At 32.5% G+C, this 21,906-nt stretch overlaps 2 protein-coding genes across 9 annotated transcripts in view; one reads left to right on the plus strand and one right to left on the minus strand.

Moving 5' to 3' along the window:
• Positions 1-21,906, plus strand: part of LOC132904908 (rap1 GTPase-activating protein 1) — a 256,345-nt gene that overhangs the window by 150,554 nt on the left and 83,885 nt on the right. For 6 of the 8 annotated variants that reach the window (XM_060955732.1, XM_060955734.1, XM_060955736.1 and 3 more), the window contains 2 exons: positions 7,516-7,621; positions 7,904-7,996. In XM_060955732.1, the coding sequence (XP_060811715.1) occupies positions 7,516-7,621; positions 7,904-7,996 (199 nt within the window). Of the gene's footprint in view, positions 1-7,515; positions 7,622-7,903; positions 7,997-18,878; positions 19,887-21,849 lie in introns of those variants that run through there. The other 2 variants (XM_060955739.1, XM_060955740.1) reach the window with 2 other exon arrangements.
• Positions 1-21,906, minus strand: part of LOC132904923 (uncharacterized) — a 292,582-nt gene that overhangs the window by 61,631 nt on the left and 209,045 nt on the right. The window lies entirely within an intron of this gene.

The following is a 21,906-nucleotide window of genomic DNA, read 5'->3' on the forward strand; positions in this document are numbered from 1 at the left end:
TGGATGAGTTGCAGAAATCCAGCGACTCGTCGTTGTTATTTTTCCCCCATGTCTTTTGCTCGCCACGAGGTGACGAACAGCCGCTGCTAACGATAAGATCGCGTCATTTATTTGGCCCATAGCAGTTACGATTTCCTTTGCATCGAGGTGTCACACGAAATCGTATTATACGTCGTATATTTTATTTGATTAATTTCGAGAACCAATTAATTGCAGACCTTTTTCTATCTTTTTCATTTTAATGAGGACCAAAACAAATAAAGACTAGATGATAATAAAGAAGATGATATACGTTTCTTTCTTATTGGATATTCTTAATTAAAATTAATTTTAATTTTTAATTTTAAAATTAATTTAAAATTAATTATTCGTAATTAAAATAAAGCGACAATTACAAAACAAACAAGACACTGCTTATTTTTGTTTATTTTATTATATTTCAGAAATATTGTTTGCCGTATTATGAGAAATACGCTGATCTTTTGAAAAATTTCGTGAGCCTGTAACTATTTAAAAATTTCTCCTTTCTTGGATTCAATATACCATTTCTCTTTTGAATTATGGAGTGATATTAAAATCAGAAAAGTCCATAAAAATGAACTTATCCCGCGTATTTCCCGTGATCTTTAAATGTTTATATCCATTAGCGCGGTTATATGAGAACTTGAATTATTTATAGAATACTTTTTAATACGCGTATGTAAATAATTTTTAATAAAGTATGTTAATCTATCTTTATTTAATACGGTAGAGTAGCTCTATTAAAATGAATAAAGATTGAAAATTTTCGCTTAAAAGCATTACGAGTTAGAGGAACTCAAGTTATAAGTATATAAAACATTAAATCTCTTAAGATAGAGAATACTCTTAATAATTGCTTATGAACTCTGAAATTTTCATTGGAAGTTTTATTAATTTGGAAAGTAGAACAGGTACACAACGAAGTATATAATCAGTACATCTACTTTGAGCAATTTAAACTCTGTAATCGAATTTTTCCGCGCTTCTAGGGAGCTACTATTACGGTTGATTACATTTTCATTCTGAGGCAAGGAATAGAAACTGGTAACTCTTACATATACATTGCGTAATTGCAATGTAACGATATAGTAATAAAAGGAAATAGTGTAGAGTAGGTAATAAACGTACAAACTAATACTTAAAAGATATAATAGATACACATAAGTACGTAATTTTCAAATCATGTCATGCTGTAAATTATAGAGATCTATTTACAATTATATACGTTGCAAATGGGTCATTCGGTCTTAGAAAGTAGGTGTGAATACGTGAGTTTAATGTGACCTTTATTTATTACGTCTATTTTGTTAGGTTTATTAGCATTATTTCTGTTGTTTCCGTTTATGATTATCGCAAACTAAGAATTGTTATAAACAGAATGCTTAATAGCAATAATATAGCGACGAAGCGAAATAACAAATTATAAACGTACATAGGCATGTAACGTACGTAGGTGATTTTCAAATCACATGATGCTAAAGAGGGTTATTTGGCAATTATACGCGTTACAAATGGAAGACTTGATTTTAAAAAGTAGACGTGGATGTGTGAGCCTTGTATGACCTATTAACACTATTTTTCTATTTTGGTTATGATTAACAGGAAACGATAATTATTATAAACAGATTGCTCAATAGCAATGATATAGTAATAAGACAAAATTATACAGCAATAAACATATAAAATAATACTTATAAATCATAGATATAGATACAGTATGTAGCTTTCAATCCATGTGACATTATAGGAGTTTCAAAGAATATATTTACTTCATAATGATTTGACTATAGATAGACTTACACAAATGTGTAAGTTTCGTGAGTTTAATCTATTTATTTATGTTATTTTATTTCACTTCATACGACAATCGGATGTGATATTGTACAATTTTTTCATTTATTGTTTTACAATAATAACATTGAATATTAAAGTTCTCTTTAACAAATTTTCAAGATCAGTCAGTCGATCGCCTCTTCCATCAATGGAAGGGTACCGCTCCCACTCGGTCGATTTCGAGGACAGTCATCTAAAGTGTCACAAAGCAAGGTTAGAGTTACATCGAAAGCACCGTATGTTAGAGCATATTGCCGGAAATATCTTGGCCTTTGGCCGCGGACACTTCAAATCGGAACGCACATCTGCTCGAGCAATTTGGAGCATTCGAACAGTTAAGAGTACTGCAGTTAACACTTTCGACCGTGAAAGTTCTGTTAGTATTATGATGCTTGAGCTTACGTTGCAACTGCTGATGTTATCCTATAACGCGCGATAATTATTACAAACGTTTGGGTAATGTATACATTTTATAACAATGGTGAAGCAGGCGAAGTTAAAATTGAACAAGATGAAAAAACAATTTGGAAGAAAATGATAAATGTCTGTTGGCAGTTAAATTGTTCTTGCAAGTCAATTTTAAGTTGATCTAGTAATAACGCTCGAAATGATTGTAATTGTATTTTGTGTAAATAATATTTAGAAATATTAATATATTATATATGATACCATTAATATTATAAAGAGAAAAGGTTTATATGTATGTTAGAGATAATCTCAGAAATTATTCAAGGGATTTGCATAATTCTCTCACCGCACAATTAGAAGCGAAAGTACATTTCCTTCAGGTAGACATTATTTTATTACTCAGAAAACCGAATCGTGAGCATGAATGCGATTCAAGTTGAATTAACGCAGCCTGGTTTCCACCGCACGATTGCACCTCACTCGACTGATAGTCGAGTGGTATGTGGGTATATGTCTAAGGTCTAACTCAGGCGAACCACTTTAGAACACGTCACAACCACAAAACGGTGGTTGCTTGTAGTTATTGTGTGGTTGGGCTGTCGGTGGAATCAACCACTCACGAACCATTTTTTATTGGTCGCTTGAAGACCGTACCGACGACAAACAACTACACTACAAGCTTAAGAACATAATGAATTTCGAAGAGAAAACGTTGTTGTTTGCTTCTATTATTACGTCGAAGAAAACGACGTTGTAGAACAACATTTTTTCTCATCCTATGGTAGAAAATAAAAACGAGAACTAGTTTAGCTTAGTCGGTTATCCATTGAGAATGTATGGTGACAAGCTTAATCACACAATAAAGTCTGTCTCAATTAGGCCCAACCTAAGGAAAGAATATTTTTCTTACCGGTAATTATGCGTAATCGGTTTATTTTTAAATTTAAAAAAGAAGTTTCAAAAATCAATATTAATTCTTACCAGTAATAAAACTAAAATTTGTAGTTTATATAGAGGTATTATAATATCAAACAAAAAAATAGGAAAAAATTTAGGTTTTCTTCAACTCTATACGAACTATGTCGCGAACCAGATTTAGTAATGAAATAAAAAATTTACAGAGTAAAGTCACCTTTAAAATGCATTATATAATTGTCGCAACAAATTACATCGCATGTTGCCTAAATTACACTGTCTCAAGTTATCTGTACCTTCTAATTCATTTATTATAATTTAATAAATTATTATAATTTAATAATGTATAATTTGTAATTTATATTTCAAAATGGTTTTATAATTACTCTTTTGCTACCAAGTCTCAATTATCGCTCCAAGCTTGCTCCTTTTACACCAAATGAAAGATCTTTATCTTTATTATCTTTCTTCACAAGATGAGATATACATATAACTAAACGAATGATCATATTTTATTTACAAGATAAGATATTTAATATACGATATATATATATATATATATATTGGGTTTTGAATATATATATATATATATATATATATATATATATATATGTATAAAGTGGAACTATTTTCCTATTGTCGAAACTCTTTCAATTTGTTCCTGTAGAATAATATCACAACGATAAAATCTTTGTTGCAATTCAAAAATCGAGAAAGAAGTAAGGTATGTTTAGGTTGTTTTGTTTAGAATTATAAAGCCAGTCTGGTTTGGTATTTTAATTTATTCATCAAAATGGAACAATTCTCTGCTAAAACTGTGAAACCGAGACTGGAACGAACACCAGTGCTTCGTTTCTCCTAATCGAGTTTAGCATCGTCGAGCGCATTACAGCTTTGTGAAATAAATATGCCTTTCTTCCCCAGAATTTCAACTACAACGCGAAAATTACATTATTCGTCTCGCATCGAGTTCTGATTTCCTTTCTCGCTTAAACACAATTTTAACGGTAGTTTCCATATTACGGTCACCGAGTGCAATACGAGATTTTTGCATCCCAAACACTTAAATTCTCTCAGAGTAAATTTACGAAGCCTTTGATATTTCATTCCATTGTTTAATTTAAATTAAGGAATACTACTTAAATGCTACCTCTCGTATCCAATTATTTCGATCGATTTACAGTAACAACATCTGAATATTACCAAAGTATACGACATATAATAATAAATTAATAACGTGTGCAATAATAAAGTAATCCCACGTATCTTTGTCATGGAATTAATAGATAATATATTTAAATTACATTACTGTGTCGAATTTTACAATTACTATATCATCCATTTCTGTGTACTAATTTCCCAAGAATTAAAAAAGTCTTGAAGAATGTAAAAGAAGAATGAAATTTTGAAATCAGCTAAGGAGCCTGTTATCTCCGAAATCTTTCTCATAAAAAATTTATAGAAATAAAAGAAAGTCAGTTCTTATAACATTAATTTGGGATTAATAAAACAGTTAGCAATTATACATTGATATGTAGTCCATTAGTTGTAAATGTCACTGCTAAAATAATCGTAATAATCTTTCTGTTAGTTAAGAAAAATCTTTTTTATCTTATTTATATGTAGCTTAAAAATTAAACGTCTTAAAAATTAACGCTTTCTTAGATATTCAAGTAGCTCTTGACAATTACAGATACCAATATTGTCACTATATATTGTACATTTTCAAAACCCAATTTTATCATTTTAAAATATTCTACTATATATGTAGTTGTATTTAAGGGTACGGAATAAATATATGTTTATAAATATATTTGTTAAAGGATTAAATTATTGCAAATTCTCTTATTGGTAATATTATACTTAAACCACGTAAAACATATGTATTCTGTTCAACGTAAAATAACTCAGTTACCTTTAAGCGATTCTGTAACTTTTCCATTTTTCACAGCCAAACTAGATTGTTGAAAAGATTGGAACCTCCGAATCAATACTTCGCAGGGTTTACAACAAGAGATTCGAACGTTCTTGCTTTTGCACGTTTGAGCCGTACTATCGGATTTTTCGAAGGCAGAATTGGTTGAAAGCGAGGTCGACGCGACGATGTTGAATTTGCATAATATATCGGCTTGAATTCACATTTAAATTGGTTGTTCGCGACCAATTGTAAACAGATGCGTGCATTTGTGTCTAGTAACACAGGAAAGTGAAGATAAGAGAAAATAGTGACGAATCGTAGAAAATATTAATGTTCTCTAAAGAAATTTCTAAAACTACGTTTCTAACATCAAGAGAATAAATTATTATATTACAAGGAACTCAATAGCAAGAAATGTACTTTTCTACTTTGCAATGGAATTTATTTGTAAATGGAAGTAAATTTTCTCTCTCGTCTACAACATAATTATGCTTCTATATACTTGAGTAGGTTAACGCTGCGGTGTAAGATTATTTGAAATTTATTGCAGATTATAATGAATTTATTGGAAATTAATTTGTTTAGCACGAAACAATGTTGAAAATTTCCTCAAGAGTTAAAAGTTGTTCGTTAACAGTTTACAATCAGAAACTTTTCGTTTCTTTACAATAAATTTTCATATTTTTCATTATTGTTTGACAAACACGTAAACCTTTTTTATTCGAATTAACCGATTATAATTATTTATTTACGAGAAAAAGATTATACTTTCTCATCTTTGTCTTAATTTTTAAAAATAATAATTATGACAAAGATATTGTTTAGTTTTAGTATACATACTAATTAAATTAAATACAGAACAACGGTCGATAAAAATTTTAAAAATATAGATGATATATATATATAGATATGTATGTATGTATATAATGTATCATCTTATATAAAATATACGTATATGTATATAGGATATATAAATATAAAATTTATAATATATATTAAATATACATTAAGTTTGTTTCGTATATTTATAAATTTTCTAAAATTGTAATAATTTAATTTAAATACAAATACTTGACAAACAAGTAATGACAAATATGAAATGATCGATTATGATGAGACAAATCCAACGTTTAAAATAACGCATTTGTTATTTTAAACAAAATTTTAAAATAATTAAAAATAGAGCCAGCTAAAATCTGTTTTCTACTTAGATGCTCAGGATGCGTAAAAAAGTAACTAATAAAAGCCAACCAATCAGCCGTGCTTGGCAATATTATGATATTAAATTTTAGTAGAATCAAGTAACTGCCTTTACTCATTAAGCATAGTGCGTAAAGGTTATCGGTGATCATGTATTTATAATGTTCATACAAAATAAACAAATTACAAAGTGTAGAAAAAAAGAAAGTGAAAGTTTGGGTTTATTTTTAACCAAACAATTTTTTTCTAATATACGCTCAACATCGTAATTTGAAATTAGTTTTCGCTAATTACGAACTACATCAAATATAACGTTTTACGAGTATCATTCTTTTTGCTATCAAATTTCATCGACAAAGTGGTGCGTTGTTACGTTCAGAAATATTTCTTTGCATTTTTTGAAAAATTAATGCTTTTTTTCGCCGATTCGAATTGATTAACGTTATTTTTTACTGATAATTGCAATTGGAAAAATGTGAGAACAAATCAAACGAGCAGAAAGATTCGATAGTGAGACATAAAACGATGATTTAAAAATCAGCAGCTGTTGCCAGATGCGCGGTTGTTTCGGAGAATCTTCGTAGGAGAGGCTCGAATTAGGTGATCTTCACGACTTTTTCGGGAACGTCGAGAGTAGCCATTAACAACTCCATGTTCTGGCCCATCTGCTTCTTGATGTTTCACTTCTAAATAGCCTAGTGTCTTAACCGTTCGATACGATAAGGAGTGATGGATGGTATCAAAAATAGAACGGAACTCGATTAGAGCAGTTTGTAAATCGGAGTATAACATGAAAGGATACATATAGAAGCAAAATACGATGTTGATAATTTATATAAAATCCTAACAAGATTTAATAAAGATTCGTCATCTGTTATTTCGTTAAATTCATATTTTCTGGTACTCTGTACGTTAATTGTTACTTACGACTGTAGATTAATAATCTTCGAGAAGAAAGATTCTCTCTTTGAAGTTTTTAAGCTCTTTCATCCAAAGAGATATTTTTTACAGAAAGCTTAATTTGAATCTTAATGCAGTATAACACACAGTGGAAATTTAAAATAATTTAAAATAATAAGAATATCAATAGCGAATTACATTTGTAGTATTTAATATTGTATATCATTAATATATAATAATATGCAATAATAAATAATAGTATAATATTACAATTTAATATACGAAATCTATATATCTAAACGTCTAATCTTTTTTTCTAGGAGACAACAGCTTGAACAATCGGTGTATTGTGAGGCTGAATCCCGGCGTACCGCTGTCGAAGATGAAAGACAAGATATTCAAGGTGCCAACCAGGAAAAGATAAAGGTAAGGCAGTGCTCGAAATAAACGAGAAATAATATTTCTTTTTAATTAAGTCCATTTTCCAGATTCTTAACAATATGTACACATTTCTTGTTGATTAAAATATCCTAAATATGCATAGTTTTACAAAATTCGTTTCGTTGAAATTAACTACTCTATGAATACTTTTTCTACTTACTGTAGATTTAACAATTTCTATAAAAATTCCAAAATGTCGCGATTAATTTTGCGATGGAACCTCGTTCGAACTAGCTGTGTCAACGCTACGGTTTTCTGTTTCTGTAGGGTACTACGCAAGATTTATTCGAACTGCTGGAAAGAGTGCAGTGTTCGCGTCTTGATGATCAACGATGCGTTTTGCCACCGTACTTCTCTCAGGTAAGAGACACATTAAGATGCTTATTCACGTTCCATTCTGCTGAGTCGAATCCATGCTTTCCAGAAGCTTTGATTCTAGAAAGATTGGCTGGATTAAAATGCTCCATTAAGAAGTTTACGAAGGCTAATATCTTTCGCTAATAACCATTATCATCTGCAATCGTCCAACCATATATACTGAAATATTTTATTTTGTTCAACTTCGACTTTCTTACAGTTCGTTAAGAGTCTTAGGTACTTTTATTGCTGCCGATATATAGCTAGTTGAAATTCGAGGATTTTATAATCTACTTTTCGTATAGCAAGTTGCTTTGCCTTTCACATATATGATTTTCATAGTAATTAAAAATTCCCACAATGAGAATTATAAAGACAAAATATATAATCGAACTGCTCGTTATATCAAATGATTAAACTTTATGATCTGCTTGGATTTCAAGTGGAGCAAGGTTATTTATATCCACTTTCAACAACAAGATAGGTATTAATAAAATATCCGCCAGACATGTAATTATCATTTTAATTGTACATTATTATAACAGTAACTAATAATTAGTAGAGAGTTAAATAATCAAGTGAAATGAAAACTGTTATAAATTTAATGAAGCTTGAAAAAATCTGCGCTTTATGTCTGTGATTTACAACTTACAAATTACATTATCCTATATTATTAAGGATTAACTTTTTAATTTCAAAATTTATTTCGTTATATTATAGTATTCTGCAATGACAACAGAGAATAAAATTATTACAACTCTTTATATCCACAGTCTGTAACTAAATTACATCGTATGAAAACTATTTCAAGTTACTGTTCGACTTTAAAAATAAATATATTTACGTACCGTAATGGGATACTTTCATTAGAAATATAGCTACTAGTTTTCTAATGCTTGTAAGAGACGAATAGCTTAATCAGGCACAAATTATTTTACTTCGATACATATTACTGTCAATATCAATGCATAAATTCTAATTAATTGATACATCGTATAACCACAATTGGATTAAGTTATCCATGATATGAATATCTAACGTTTCCACTCATGATCCAAATATAATAGTAGGCGTAGTTAGTATAAGCACTGTAGTGGAAATCCCAGTCTACGGATTAGCATAGCAGCATCGTCGTTCGCATAAGGGGATTTCCTGATAGACAAATATTTATCTGCAAAAAAAATAATGGCATAGTAGCAAACACGTACTAGCAAAAAGTAAGGTAACGTAATATATGTGTTTAATTCATTACAAGTCCCATATCTTTCGTTATTAAACAAATTACACAAATTTTATGATGCCAATTTGAACAGCATTTTATTTACGTGTTAATCGTGTTCTTTTCTAATACCAGAAATAATTTGTCAAATACCTTGAAAATGCCTTCAACGTTGTATATTTTTGCCACTTTCACGATCCTTTTATCGTTTTCTAACTTTGAAAGTTTTTTTTCCTTTCGTCCTGACAGTTAGTATCATACATTTCCTTTCTGATACTACTGCACAATTTATTGGACATTTAGTACATCTAGCATGGAAATAAATATACGTAATAAAACTTTTTGTTTTACAAAACAAATTGAAAGTGACGCGCGTTAATACTAGAAATACCACACCAGTCAAAATAACTGGTTCTATAATTTTATAAATCTGTCAATCCTTGTTTAGGGGTCATGGTCCCAGATGGATTAATAATACCAAAAATGTACTACATAGCATGAAATTCCTTCTGTAAGAAGGTAATAAATCAATAAATATAAAAATATTCTATTATTAGGTATTTTTTGAAGACCAGTAATTTTCACTGGTTTTGGTAGAAATAGCTTCGTGTTAACTATTGGTAATTCTAATGTTAACAACGTGCGCTATAAAGAAAATTAATTACATAATATTAAGGTCTATTTTAATAAACATTATTTCTGAAAACAGCAACTGTCTGGCGATTTCTCATTGGACTCTTGATAGAACTGTACTAACGCTCATTTCAATTTTATGTTCATGTGATAGTAGAAAAGTATTGTTTAAATAATGAAACTTCTGTATTCTGATCTCCTCTAGAGGTTAATAGTTTTCTAAATAATAAAAATACGAGAGAAAATATTCCAAATATTGGAGTCAAAAAATTGAAAACAAGACGATGATAATAACGAGAATAACAACTAACAATAACAACCAATATAATTAGTGGAGTTTCCAGTTTATATATTTGATAAATTTTCAGTATAAAAATCTTAAATTTATAAAAAATATAAATTTCGTTAAATCTTACACATGAATTAAATTCATTTGAAACACATAGCAATAAAATAATGAATAACATTTAATTTCTAAATGTATATTTATGATCTCTATGAAGTGATAAGAATTTATATAATTAACTATTTTATTTACGAGTTAGATCTAGAATTACTTAACTTTCTATATTTAATTAAATTCGTTTATTATATTATTATACTTTACACATTTATAAATTAGTGTTAAAATAATACTCGTAGCATTCAATTTTATAAAACTTCGTCAAATTAAAAATTTCAATTGAATTAAATAGAAAATGTTATTGAACGGTAATCGTTTAATCGTACGCATCGAGCAATAATCGAAAGGAATTAATAAAAGTAAATAATGTCTAATAATGGTAAGCACACTTTTATGATTTTCATCGAAAGACCAATCATGTACCTCGATTTCAATCCATTTAGTTTACCTTGTTTAATCAGAGATTCATTCTGCCGTTGTTTAGCCGAAAGAATCAAATGTATATCTTCTCCGGTAGAAAGAGAAGAAACACACGACCAAAGGCTTTGGCAAGGGGCCCAAGTAGTTAAGACGCTATTGTGGTTGAAAAATCTGTTCGTATGCAGAATCGGTTTGGAACGGTGCGCTTGCTTACTTGTCTGGTCAGTATCCACGTGCAGCCGGAATCTCAATCTGTCTGCCACGAATGACTCGAAGATAAATGAACGTCATCATCCACGGTGCGAGTAGCAAAAAGCTTTAGGACGAATCGTTTGGTCACGCGCTGCTTGAATTTCAATCAGGATTGTCTGCCGGTCTTTCTCGTCCTTCTAGTGTCTATAAAATTTTCGGTCTGTCGATTTCTAGGGGAGGATCTTGCTAGTCACGTGTTAAACCGTTCCAAGTGGAGAGTCCGCGCGAACGAAAATGATCATGGAACTCGTTCATTGGGGCATTTTGAACCGCGATTATCTAATGAAACCTAACGACAGGACTGTTTCTTTGTTCGACAACAAAATTAAAACTTTGATGGGAGATTAACGTGAGTTTACGAAGATAAAAGTTGATAAATTTTTAGCATAGTAGTGTAATATATATAATGATGAGGCAAGAAGAACTGGGTATCTTTTTTGGCTAGAGATTGTTGACACAGGTTTGTGAAAAATAAAGAAGTCTACCGTTTTCCCTTTGCAACGTGTTGGAAACTGACAGGAATAGTTGAGCGATTGATACTAATGAATCTTGTAAGTGAAGTGTCGAAAAATTACAAACATACACATACACAGAATAATTTGACGGCAATGTAATAGTATGATAGTAAAATAAAAATTTCTATAATATAGACATATAAATATGAAACTGTATAACTATATGTACATTATAAAGGTTTAAGTGTGCTTACCTTATGTCAAGAATATAAATTTTTTCTCATTTACACAGGTTAAAATAAAAATGACAAGTACATCCCATTTGCTTTTTTGTATCTCCACTTCATATGGCTTCCAAATGCAATAGCCCGTAGTCATGTGTATAACACGTGTGACAATGATGTCGTGAGAAACTTGGATTCGCAAGAGTTTTTAAGCTTTTCTGCTTCCGAGTATTGAGAAAATTTATTCGATTGACCAATTACTTACCGTGTATCGGTATAGCAGTTTTCTTTTATTACGGAAAAGGCGACGTACGGTAAGTACGTGCGACAAGTAAAGGTAACTTACCGACAGTTGATACACTTTCAGTTGGTTAGTATGAAACCTTTTTTGTTCGTTGTGATCAATTCAGGTTTACTTGTTTGAAATCTGTTTTATTTTCCGCGATAATTAGAAAGTATACGAAATTTTACTCATAAATAAAAAGTAGTATATAAAAATTATCAGATTTTAATAAAACAAAGCAGTGTTTTTCACTATGGACATTCGAAATGATTTGCTTATTATTTATAAGTTAAGATAATTTAAAGACATATAGAGAAATGAATTTTGTTTATTAAACATATTTAAATAAATTTGACTTTTCAACGCAAGGAAGATTGCTGTCTCCATTGCCTGTTATTCTTTTTTGTCATACATGTTGTTTGATATAAATTCAAAGCAATGATGGCAATACGGATGACTATTAATAATGAACAAATTATTTACATCATCAAACAAACCATCTACATTTTCTGCAGTGAAATATAGATAATAATAAATTAGATTAATTGCAAGCATCAAACAAGTATACGAATAGTGAATTCATTTTCAAAGTACGAGTACTATTTTTTTCTAGATGAAATTTTATCAAAGAAAAATGTATTTTATTATTTGAATTTATTTTAAGTTCTAAACTGACTCTATTCTGTGAATTTCAATTCAGAGATTTTAAGGCTATTGAAAACAAAACTTGATAAATTTTACAAATGGATTTACATAAGCCTCGTAGTTTCTTAAGGAGTTAAAAGTGAGACAAAAGGATGATCAAAAAGTATCAAATTTGTACCTAATTTATGCATCTAAAATTCTATTAATGTTAAAAATATTGCATAATATGTGATTAGTGACGCTTTTGTGAAAAAACTGCTCAAGAAAGGAAAGTATGAAATATAACAATAATTCTTCGTATTCAATGCATTTCATCTTCTTTTGGAAGTGAGTTATAGTATAATAACGAACATATTTCACAGAATAAATTCGTATCGTAATACCTTACCTTAACTTGTCGCGTTTTATTGTTATTAACGAGTTGAACGATATGTTTTCACATACTATATAAATATCGATTTTCCTTTACGAAATAGCCATTACGAAATATTCGAATGTTTACATTTCACGCATTCATTCCGAAGTTACGATTATTTGAAATCAGAAAGTTCCAATTTGCCAAATTCTACATTTTTTCTCCCATTACATTTGCCATAAGTAATTGTACTTTTGCGGTACTTTAGGGTATCTATTACATTATATTATATTAGGATACCTATACATTATATTATATTAGGATACCTATACATTATATTATATTGCGATTATGAAAATTTTACTCGCTCAAAAGGGCACTAATTCGACACATTTTCATCGTTCTTTCTTTGAATCGCTTGGGACGTTGAAACCTTTTTAAAATTCTATGTTCGTTCGACAAAGGTACAGGTATATAAAAGGTACAGGCTGTAAATCGGTTTTATGTTTTACTGGAAATGGTATAGGCATCGGCCGAAATGTTCGAAATGCGGGTTGTTATTATTGGTAAAGCAAGGTGCATATATGATCCTCTCAGGATGTAAGGGGGAGGAGCGCGCTTCCGGCCGTGCAGGTACGCACACCGGAAGTGTCGGTTGAACCACCACGACCGGTCGTCATGGTGTGGCTTTAACCGAATGGCCGGGAAGATTTTCTGATTTCTGTCTGCTCGCAACCCGTGAAGATCAGAGATCCAAGTTTGGCGACGTTCACGGTATACAACAGGTTATTGTATCCGTTGGTTTCACGTGGGAATGACCCCGAAACTAGCGCAAACAGAGCCCGAACTTGACATCGTTACGCTTTGAGCACTTTATGAAAACGTTCCTGCGTCTAGTATAATCATCAGCTTTTCTGCATTTTATAGTTTCGTTTGTTTGTAACACGATATATTACGTGTTGCGTGTCGTACTAATACATATTAAACTCTTATTTGTAAGTGATGCATAAAACACATGACTCGTGAATTAATTAATTTAGCACCATAAATAAAGGTTAAGCTATTTCTCTTTCTTGTATATGAAAAGATAGTTCAAAGTAATTTTTTTAATTAACAAGATAATTAGGTATATATAATACGTATGTATAACTCGTCGTTATACGATGATTATTGCTGAAAGTAGAGGCTTATTGTTAAATAAATATTACTGGACCGTGTTACGAATACCGTGTAAAGAAAATTTCTACTAAATAGAGGACATCACAGTAAAGAATTGTCCTTCGTAATAGAAAAATCATTTTAATTTTAATATGCTATAATATACTCGATGTTATAAATATTCATATAAACGAATTTGACGAAACAAGATAAATCTATAGAATCGTAAAATTCTACTAGAGTCTCTGAGAGTATTTATGTTGATGTAAGGTTGCCTTTCTTAAAATCAGTATTTAAACGGTGGAAAGTCGAAGGAAACTTGTAATATTTGCGTAAAGAGAGGAAAGAGAAATATGAGGAAACCTTTTAATCGAGGTCGTTCAGTTTTCATCGGTGTTAAAAGTGAGACGTGTGAATAAGTATTGTCATGATAATCAACAATTCTCGTTTCTGTTACCTAATTTTAATTGTCTCTGTGTCAACAATAGAATACCCTCTTAATCTGACACAAAGAAACATTGCAAAGTGGCATTTATTTGCGTAATACATTTCGTGCCCACGTGGCATCGTGCATCATTAACTACATCTTTTATCTCCGTCGAATTAAATTACAATTTTCCGTATCTAATAAAACTTCAACGTTCCAGTTACCATCGATAATTCTTTCTGAGCGTAAAAATTCTGATATTCTGAACGGAAGAACATCGTTCTTTCGAAACGAGTTTTTTCTCTCTTCATGAAAGTTATTAAAGAAACCTGTGATTGAAAAAGAGAAAGTACAGACATCCGGTTAGTCAAACATAGCCGAAATAAAATATCCGTATATCGACAGATACGTGTGATTCGACACGTTGCTTCTCAACAATAGTAATTGAACCAGAGCGCAGCTGTCTGTTATCTTAAATTCGAATCTAGTTCTGTAAAAACAGAAAGAAAAGGGTAAAAGGAGGCCGATATCGCTATTTATTCGCTTTGTCCGATAAAATTTTCATTGAGTAGAGCACAGTCGCAGTCTTTCCTCTCCGAGACTTCTGCAGCTCAGCCTATCGCTGTAAATCATAGCACAAATTTTCACGCGTAAAGTAAGCTTCACCTATGACCAGCTATTCTCTCAGAGAGAAACTTCGACGTTCGAGAAGAATATAGAAAATAACGTCTACCCACGCATCGAGACAGCGGGTCTGAGTTCGAGTCGAAGTTCGGTCGACGCTTATTTCCCAATGTCTTTGACTTGAAGAGCAGTCGTTAAGAATGGAACAAGGTTAGCATTTTCAAAGAGTCGCGCGACGTGGAAGAAGATACGCGGGAAGAAACGGTGAAAGGGGGAAAGGATGGGCCGACCGTGAAGGAAAGGAGAGACGACGGGCCATGGATCGAAAGAGGAAGTGGCGAAGAGGGGGACCGCATCGCGAGACGATCCATGCTCGTAACCGAGGAGCGCGTTGTTGTGTCTTCTGTCGCTTTCGGACGCAGGAAGTTGGGTAAAATAATGAAAGAGGTGGACACAAAGGAATGGGAAGCCTTGGTACTATCTACCTACCGGTAACGAAATAAGTCGACCACGAAATGACATCCGCTCTGCTGCCAGTCTCTCGCTGCCATGGCAGTCTGCTTCCTTTTGGTTTCACCTTCCCCCCCAACTTCCCTCCACCTGTCGTTAACTTCTCCTCGAATACCAAAGAATTTGTCTCTTGATTTCTTCGATTTAACGGAAGCGTGCGGCTTTACCATGTGATCGCGTTCCTTTCGCCATGTAAGACTCATTCTCCGTCCATGCTTGCAAATTGCTACAATTGGACCGAATACATTTCGAACGAATTGACTCGGACAGGATTGAATTGCGGTTTGCTCCTTTAGAGTTGATCATCGTCGCCGCTTGAGAACTTCTTCTCGTCGAGCATCGTTCCGATTATTTAAATCAGATTGCGGACACCTTGCTCCCCATTCTACGAATTAAGGAACGTCATGTTTTTAGTATTAAGTCGTTCTTTGTTAGGGTTGTCGGAGCAAACGTTCGAAGGAATTGATTTATAGTTTCCATCGTCGTATCAATTTTAATCGTTTCAATATTAAACGTATTAACTCTTAAGTGGTACCTCTGAGCTACCGAGGACCATAATATTTTAAATTATCTACTTAATTTTAGAATCTTTAATTTAGTTTAATTTTGTTATTGATCTGTATCACGAAGAATGTGACGTGTGAAATGAAATGAAGTACTCCAAATTTTAATAAACTATCACAAATTATTATGGTCATCTAACGATGCTATTTGAGAATTAATGTTTCGTTTTATGAAAAGCGTGGGTGTCTTATTGACAAACCAAAACATATTTTTCAATATAAAATCACTTAAAAAGGAAGATGAGGTACAGTTTTAATTTAGATCAATAACATTCTATGCTCACGGCACTATATCGTCATTTCATTCGAAAATAATCTTTTTGATATTAATGATACTTTTTAACATGATCCCCCGCTACAAAATAGGTCGAGCAAATAAAGTTCAGTAAGCTTGTTACACAGAGAAACAAATCTAGTATCATTAATTCCGATGACATTCTGTAATTTATAATACAGGGGAGGAACAGTGTAAGTTCATCATAATTTAAAATGTGCCATAATTTATAATATTCATACAGTCATGGATGACGATATATCACAGAATCGCAGTAAGACAATAAATTACATATTAACAACATCAACATAATCATTGTGAAAAAATGTTTTCGCGAAACCGCTTAAACAGCTTTTGTCTTCTGTAAACAGTTTTAAGCTCTTGTATTTGTTTCTTATGAAATATTTATATAGGAAATATGTATTTGTGAAATAATTTCTTTTCTCCAAAATTAGGAACGTCAGTGATTAGTAACGTGATTTAAGAATTAAAATTTTCTATTGAAATTAAACACTAAGCGTTCTTTCTCAGAATTAAACGAACGAAATATAATTATTGAGAACTAAAGTATTGTAATATGTAATTTAATTATGGTAGTGAATTGGCCAATATTTGTTGCTTGAAAATTGAATTCTAAAATACGATTATCATAAGTTATTATATCTGATTCACGATGCTTGATATTATTCAACAATTAAAAAGTTATATTTAATTACATGAACAGTGTGCAAATACTTAAAAAAACATATCATGGATTGATTATCGGTATAGTTACTGATAATTTATCACTTTTCTTTATACGTTTTAAATATACTGTAGGATCGTATAATAGCTAAATAAAAACAACAATGTTCTTTTTATCCAATCCAAGTAAATTTCAGCGATTCTGCAAGAGTATTAGCGCACAATTACAAAATTAATAATTAATGTTTCGAAATGCGTCAGATATCGTCCGGATATTTTGTTTTTGCTCGATGTTTTATTTTTTTTATTTTATTCTAATATTCAGTGTTTCCATCGGAAAAAATTAAAACGCTGAACATTGTCGATAAAAAGCAAACAGTTAATGAATGCAATAAAATTATCAGGAATATCGAGAAATTTATGCATATCGCTCATGCGTACGATGTCTGGATTTACGTAATTCTTACAGTATTTGAATGTAGGATAATAAAAATATTTTGAAATATTTCACAGCCTGTTGAATTAACCAATCCTTAATTACTTATTTCTAATATGTTCGTGTATCGCTTACTAACGAAATTTTCGATTATATGTATAGCTGCATATTCAAAAATATGTGTTGGAAATATCTAATTAATATATATAATAAAATACACTAGTATATTATAGTAATAGATAAATAAAATAAGATTTTAAAAATTTAAATATGTAAGTACTTGGATATATAAATTTCAAATTATATGGCGTCGTAGGTGATTAATAGTAATCATTAAAAGGTTTAAAATTTTTCAGCCTTATTATCATAGAATTATTTCCTATAATTTTTGGTATTACATGCACAAACATCTGACGTAATTATATACTTGGTTGTTAATGATTAAGTTGCAAGAATCAGCAACTACACTTCAAAACTATCTCTCACCATGAAAACATTATTTTAACGAAGGGTTAATGCCGAAGGCTACAATGTACATTAATTGAAAGTTTACTCTCAATTTGAACGTTTCGAAAAAATATATGATTATCGTTGCAGAGAAATTTGAAGCTTTTACTTAGCTGTAGAGATTAAATACGAAGAACTTAAAACAAGAATCAGCTAAACATTTATCAAAGTGTATATAGGTACATACATAAAATGGTCACAAACATTATATTATAACTAATGAAGTCCAAGTATATTAAGTTACGTATCATTTACATATCGCAGATCCTGATAGAAGAAATACTTCATTGGAATATAAGGGCGTACCCTTATATTCACACATGTACCAATACTTTCTGTAGTCATTTTATATTTTATGTTGATCTACGTTCTAATAAACAAAAAGCAATTAAATAAATTTGTAAAATCTGAAATTTGATAATAGTCTACAAACTAAGATGAATACTTCAAAAGAAAATCGTTCGATGGTTACGTTAAAACATTAGACCGAAAGAAATATTTATTAAATAACGTATATCGTTTTCGCAGCTGTTGTAAAAATGACATGGCTTAACTAAGAAAGACAATTTGAAAACGCTTCGATCGAATCGATCGATCGTTAATCTCGAAGAGAGAAAATGATGGAAGTTTGCGTGAAACCGAGTTTACGCGTTTGATGGCGACCATGGCAACGTTTGTTCACGGTACGATAGTAGGATGGTGGGAGTTTTAAGAACAGCAGGACGTTCAAGCTACGAGCACCGCGGGGCGTAGAGGCGCGAGAGGAGGTGGCGGTGGGGAAGTAGAGACGGCAGACGAGGCAAGCCTCGAACCGTACGGTCTCGATGCCAGTGCCAGTCGCGCTCCTGCACTTCTACGCTACCGAACTGAGTTAGTACGCGTTCGCTCTGGCACGTTTACGTGTTTCTTCGTTCGTACGTACGTACGTATGTATGTATGTGTGTACACGATCCTGTCTGCCGAACGCGCCCACGGTGTAAACACTTTCTACTCTGACCTCGCTTAGTTGATCGAAACGTGGGCGACGAACAAAGCTAGAATAGCCAGGAAAAAGTGACACGCACCGTTAAGTGATATCCTGCGCGTTTGATCCATCGCACGATTACGAGATCGAAGTATGAAAATGACAGTGAACTTCAGTGACCAAACGAACAATCACACGATCAAATTCGTAGTGAAGAATCGAGTGGGTTCTTAGTTCTCTGGTCTTAGTTCTCTGCGAAAATAATGTCAGCAGGTACGCAGTGCTGAGTTACCTACGCCTTAATCGGAAGTTACTAAAAGATAGAGTGTAGTCTGGTGTTGTTGAAATCCTGATTTTTATCGGTGAATACGTGACAGAAGAATTTACCTACGCATATTTCGGAAAATCTTTCCCGCGCGTTTCTCAATTAAAGAAAAAAAAACGAGTGTGCGAAACGTATCACGTATGTTCCATTCGAATTTTGGAGCAGCGTACGTCAACCTCTACAGAGTCGTATTTCTGCTACAGTACGTCGACGTCAAGGTGTCTGGCGTTTCGAGGATCAGCATAGCCTCGTAAAGGGTGCAACAGGACACTCGCGTTAGGTTAGGTCGGAGCGTCGAGATCGAACTGGTTCCCCTAGTGCGGACGTTGATACGATACGCGTTTGGTAGAGTCTTGAAACGTAATAGAGGATACAGTAGGCGGTTATGATGGGTGTATTGAGATGGAGGCACGATCTTAGATCGGATGCCGGCCAACAGCAGCAACAACGGCCCAACAGCGAACGGTCTTCGACAGGACACAATAATCATGCGCACGCGCATACACACACACTGCCGAAACTTATATCACAGGTGAGTTTTTCCCGCGCTCACGGAAATTCACTGCGGTCACTCGATTATTTCATTGGTCGTTTTGTTATTTCGCGAGAATTTGTTCTAAGTATCGAGCTTAGATCCGATCGAACGGACCGGAACTAATTTACGAACTTCTGTGCTTTTTCTATTTTTCTCTTCCCATTATCCCGTTACCCCGGAGGTTTAAAAATAAGATAGATTTTCTTTAGAATCAAGGGATTGGTTATCAGTTTGATCAGATCTGACGGGGCCGAGTTTTTATCGTCGACAGATGTCGATCTATGAAAGGAAAATATTATACGGCTTACTGGCATCCTTTCGTTTTATGAATGGAACATATGTTCCATGAGAAGATCTTTTGTAAGATCTATCATTGTGAAATGGTACTTTCTAGTACCTTTCTATTTGATTATCTATTTTAATTTAGCTTTTGTTCAACAAGCTACTTACATTAAGGTGTTAGAAAAAGAAGATAGGAAGTTGCAAATCTCTCATTTTAGATCATTATCGAATTGGATGTATGCGTACAATCGATTCAAAAGCCAGATGAAATATAATTGTTAAACATTTTATAATTTTCTATTTAACAAATTACCTAATTCCAGTTTACAATTTTTACAATAATTTACAATGATTTTACCATTATTCTTTCTTTTATTATAATGATTTAAACCTCCATAAAGAGATTATTTTGTAGTATATTATACGTTATAAATTACAAAGTAAATTATAGTTGCAAATGCAATGCAATTACATTTACGATATATTTTCTTTCACCGTTGGATAACATATTGTTTACCCGGTTAGTTTTCGTAAACAATATAGAATTGGAATTTCGAGAATTCTAACAAAGACACGAAATAAGCATCTGGCAAAATTAAACTCACCCAAACTTTCGGCCGTTTGGCAGAGGTACAAGCGTAGCAGTTGGGTATAAACCTATCCACGAAATCTAAACGATCTGACCGAAATAACTCGTCGCGTTTCACAAATAACGAGGAAATTCCACGACGGACGTGCTTCCACGGATGCTTTGAAGTAATTACTAGTGATAGGATCAAGTTCAATATGTAACTTATAAATCCGAATCAAATCCAATATCCAAGTTTCGCCTCATAGGGTACAAATATTGCTGGATATAATGGTTCGTTTAATGGTTAGTTTCGCGAACACTCGCAGCTTTCGAAAATGTAGTTGTAACTATCTATTTCGATATTCGAAAGAATCGAATCTCTTGCAGGTAGCAATCGAATTACAACAGTTAGAAAGGCATAATTTATAAAATTCCATAGATCTATAGACGATAAACGAAATACCTACAAATTTATTTGAACGTCTGCAATTGTTTCTGTTTAAGAACGATAAATTTGTGAAATATTATGTAAATTCGAGCAGCGTCCAATTCTATTTGGGAATGCATTTTTTATTTGGCAAAGTATTCGTAGAGTCTTGGATCTGTTGCGTTTAAATTCGAGTGTACTTGATAGTACACTTGTAAAAGCAACTTCCTAAAATTTTCATAGAGAATTCGAATCTAGTCGACCGATGTTCGAATATATTTGCGATGTGTATACTTGAATCCACCAAGCAGTAATTACACCAACCGGTTGTTATTGTCTCGTGATATAGAGAATCGTTGATCGAACCGGTAAACGCAATGATGGCCGAAGCAGTAGGTACGCGTAACAGCTCGATGCGTGGTTCGCACATTCCCGGATGATCCGTTCGCGATCTTAATTCCTTCTGGTCGCGCATGCCAAGTACGCTTCCGCGTATTTCGTTTTCATACGTTGGGCAATGCCGTGGTACGTCCACGCCGCGCCACAGAGAAAACGTGTATAACATCGTTGTTACGCTTTTTGCGCGCAAGCTTGACGAGCTTTGAACCAGTCGGAAGGAAAAGTAGCAGAAAACTTTAGCTGCAGCGCTGTAACGGCGGCGTCCAGACAAAAGAAAGGTTCCAAGGTGGAGGGAGATGGAAAGGAAAGAAAAGGAGCAGCAGCGAGAAACGAGCCCG

This window comes from Bombus pascuorum, chromosome 3 (assembly GCF_905332965.1).
Source record: "Bombus pascuorum chromosome 3, iyBomPasc1.1, whole genome shotgun sequence".
NCBI classification, from domain to species: domain Eukaryota; kingdom Metazoa; phylum Arthropoda; class Insecta; order Hymenoptera; family Apidae; genus Bombus; species Bombus pascuorum.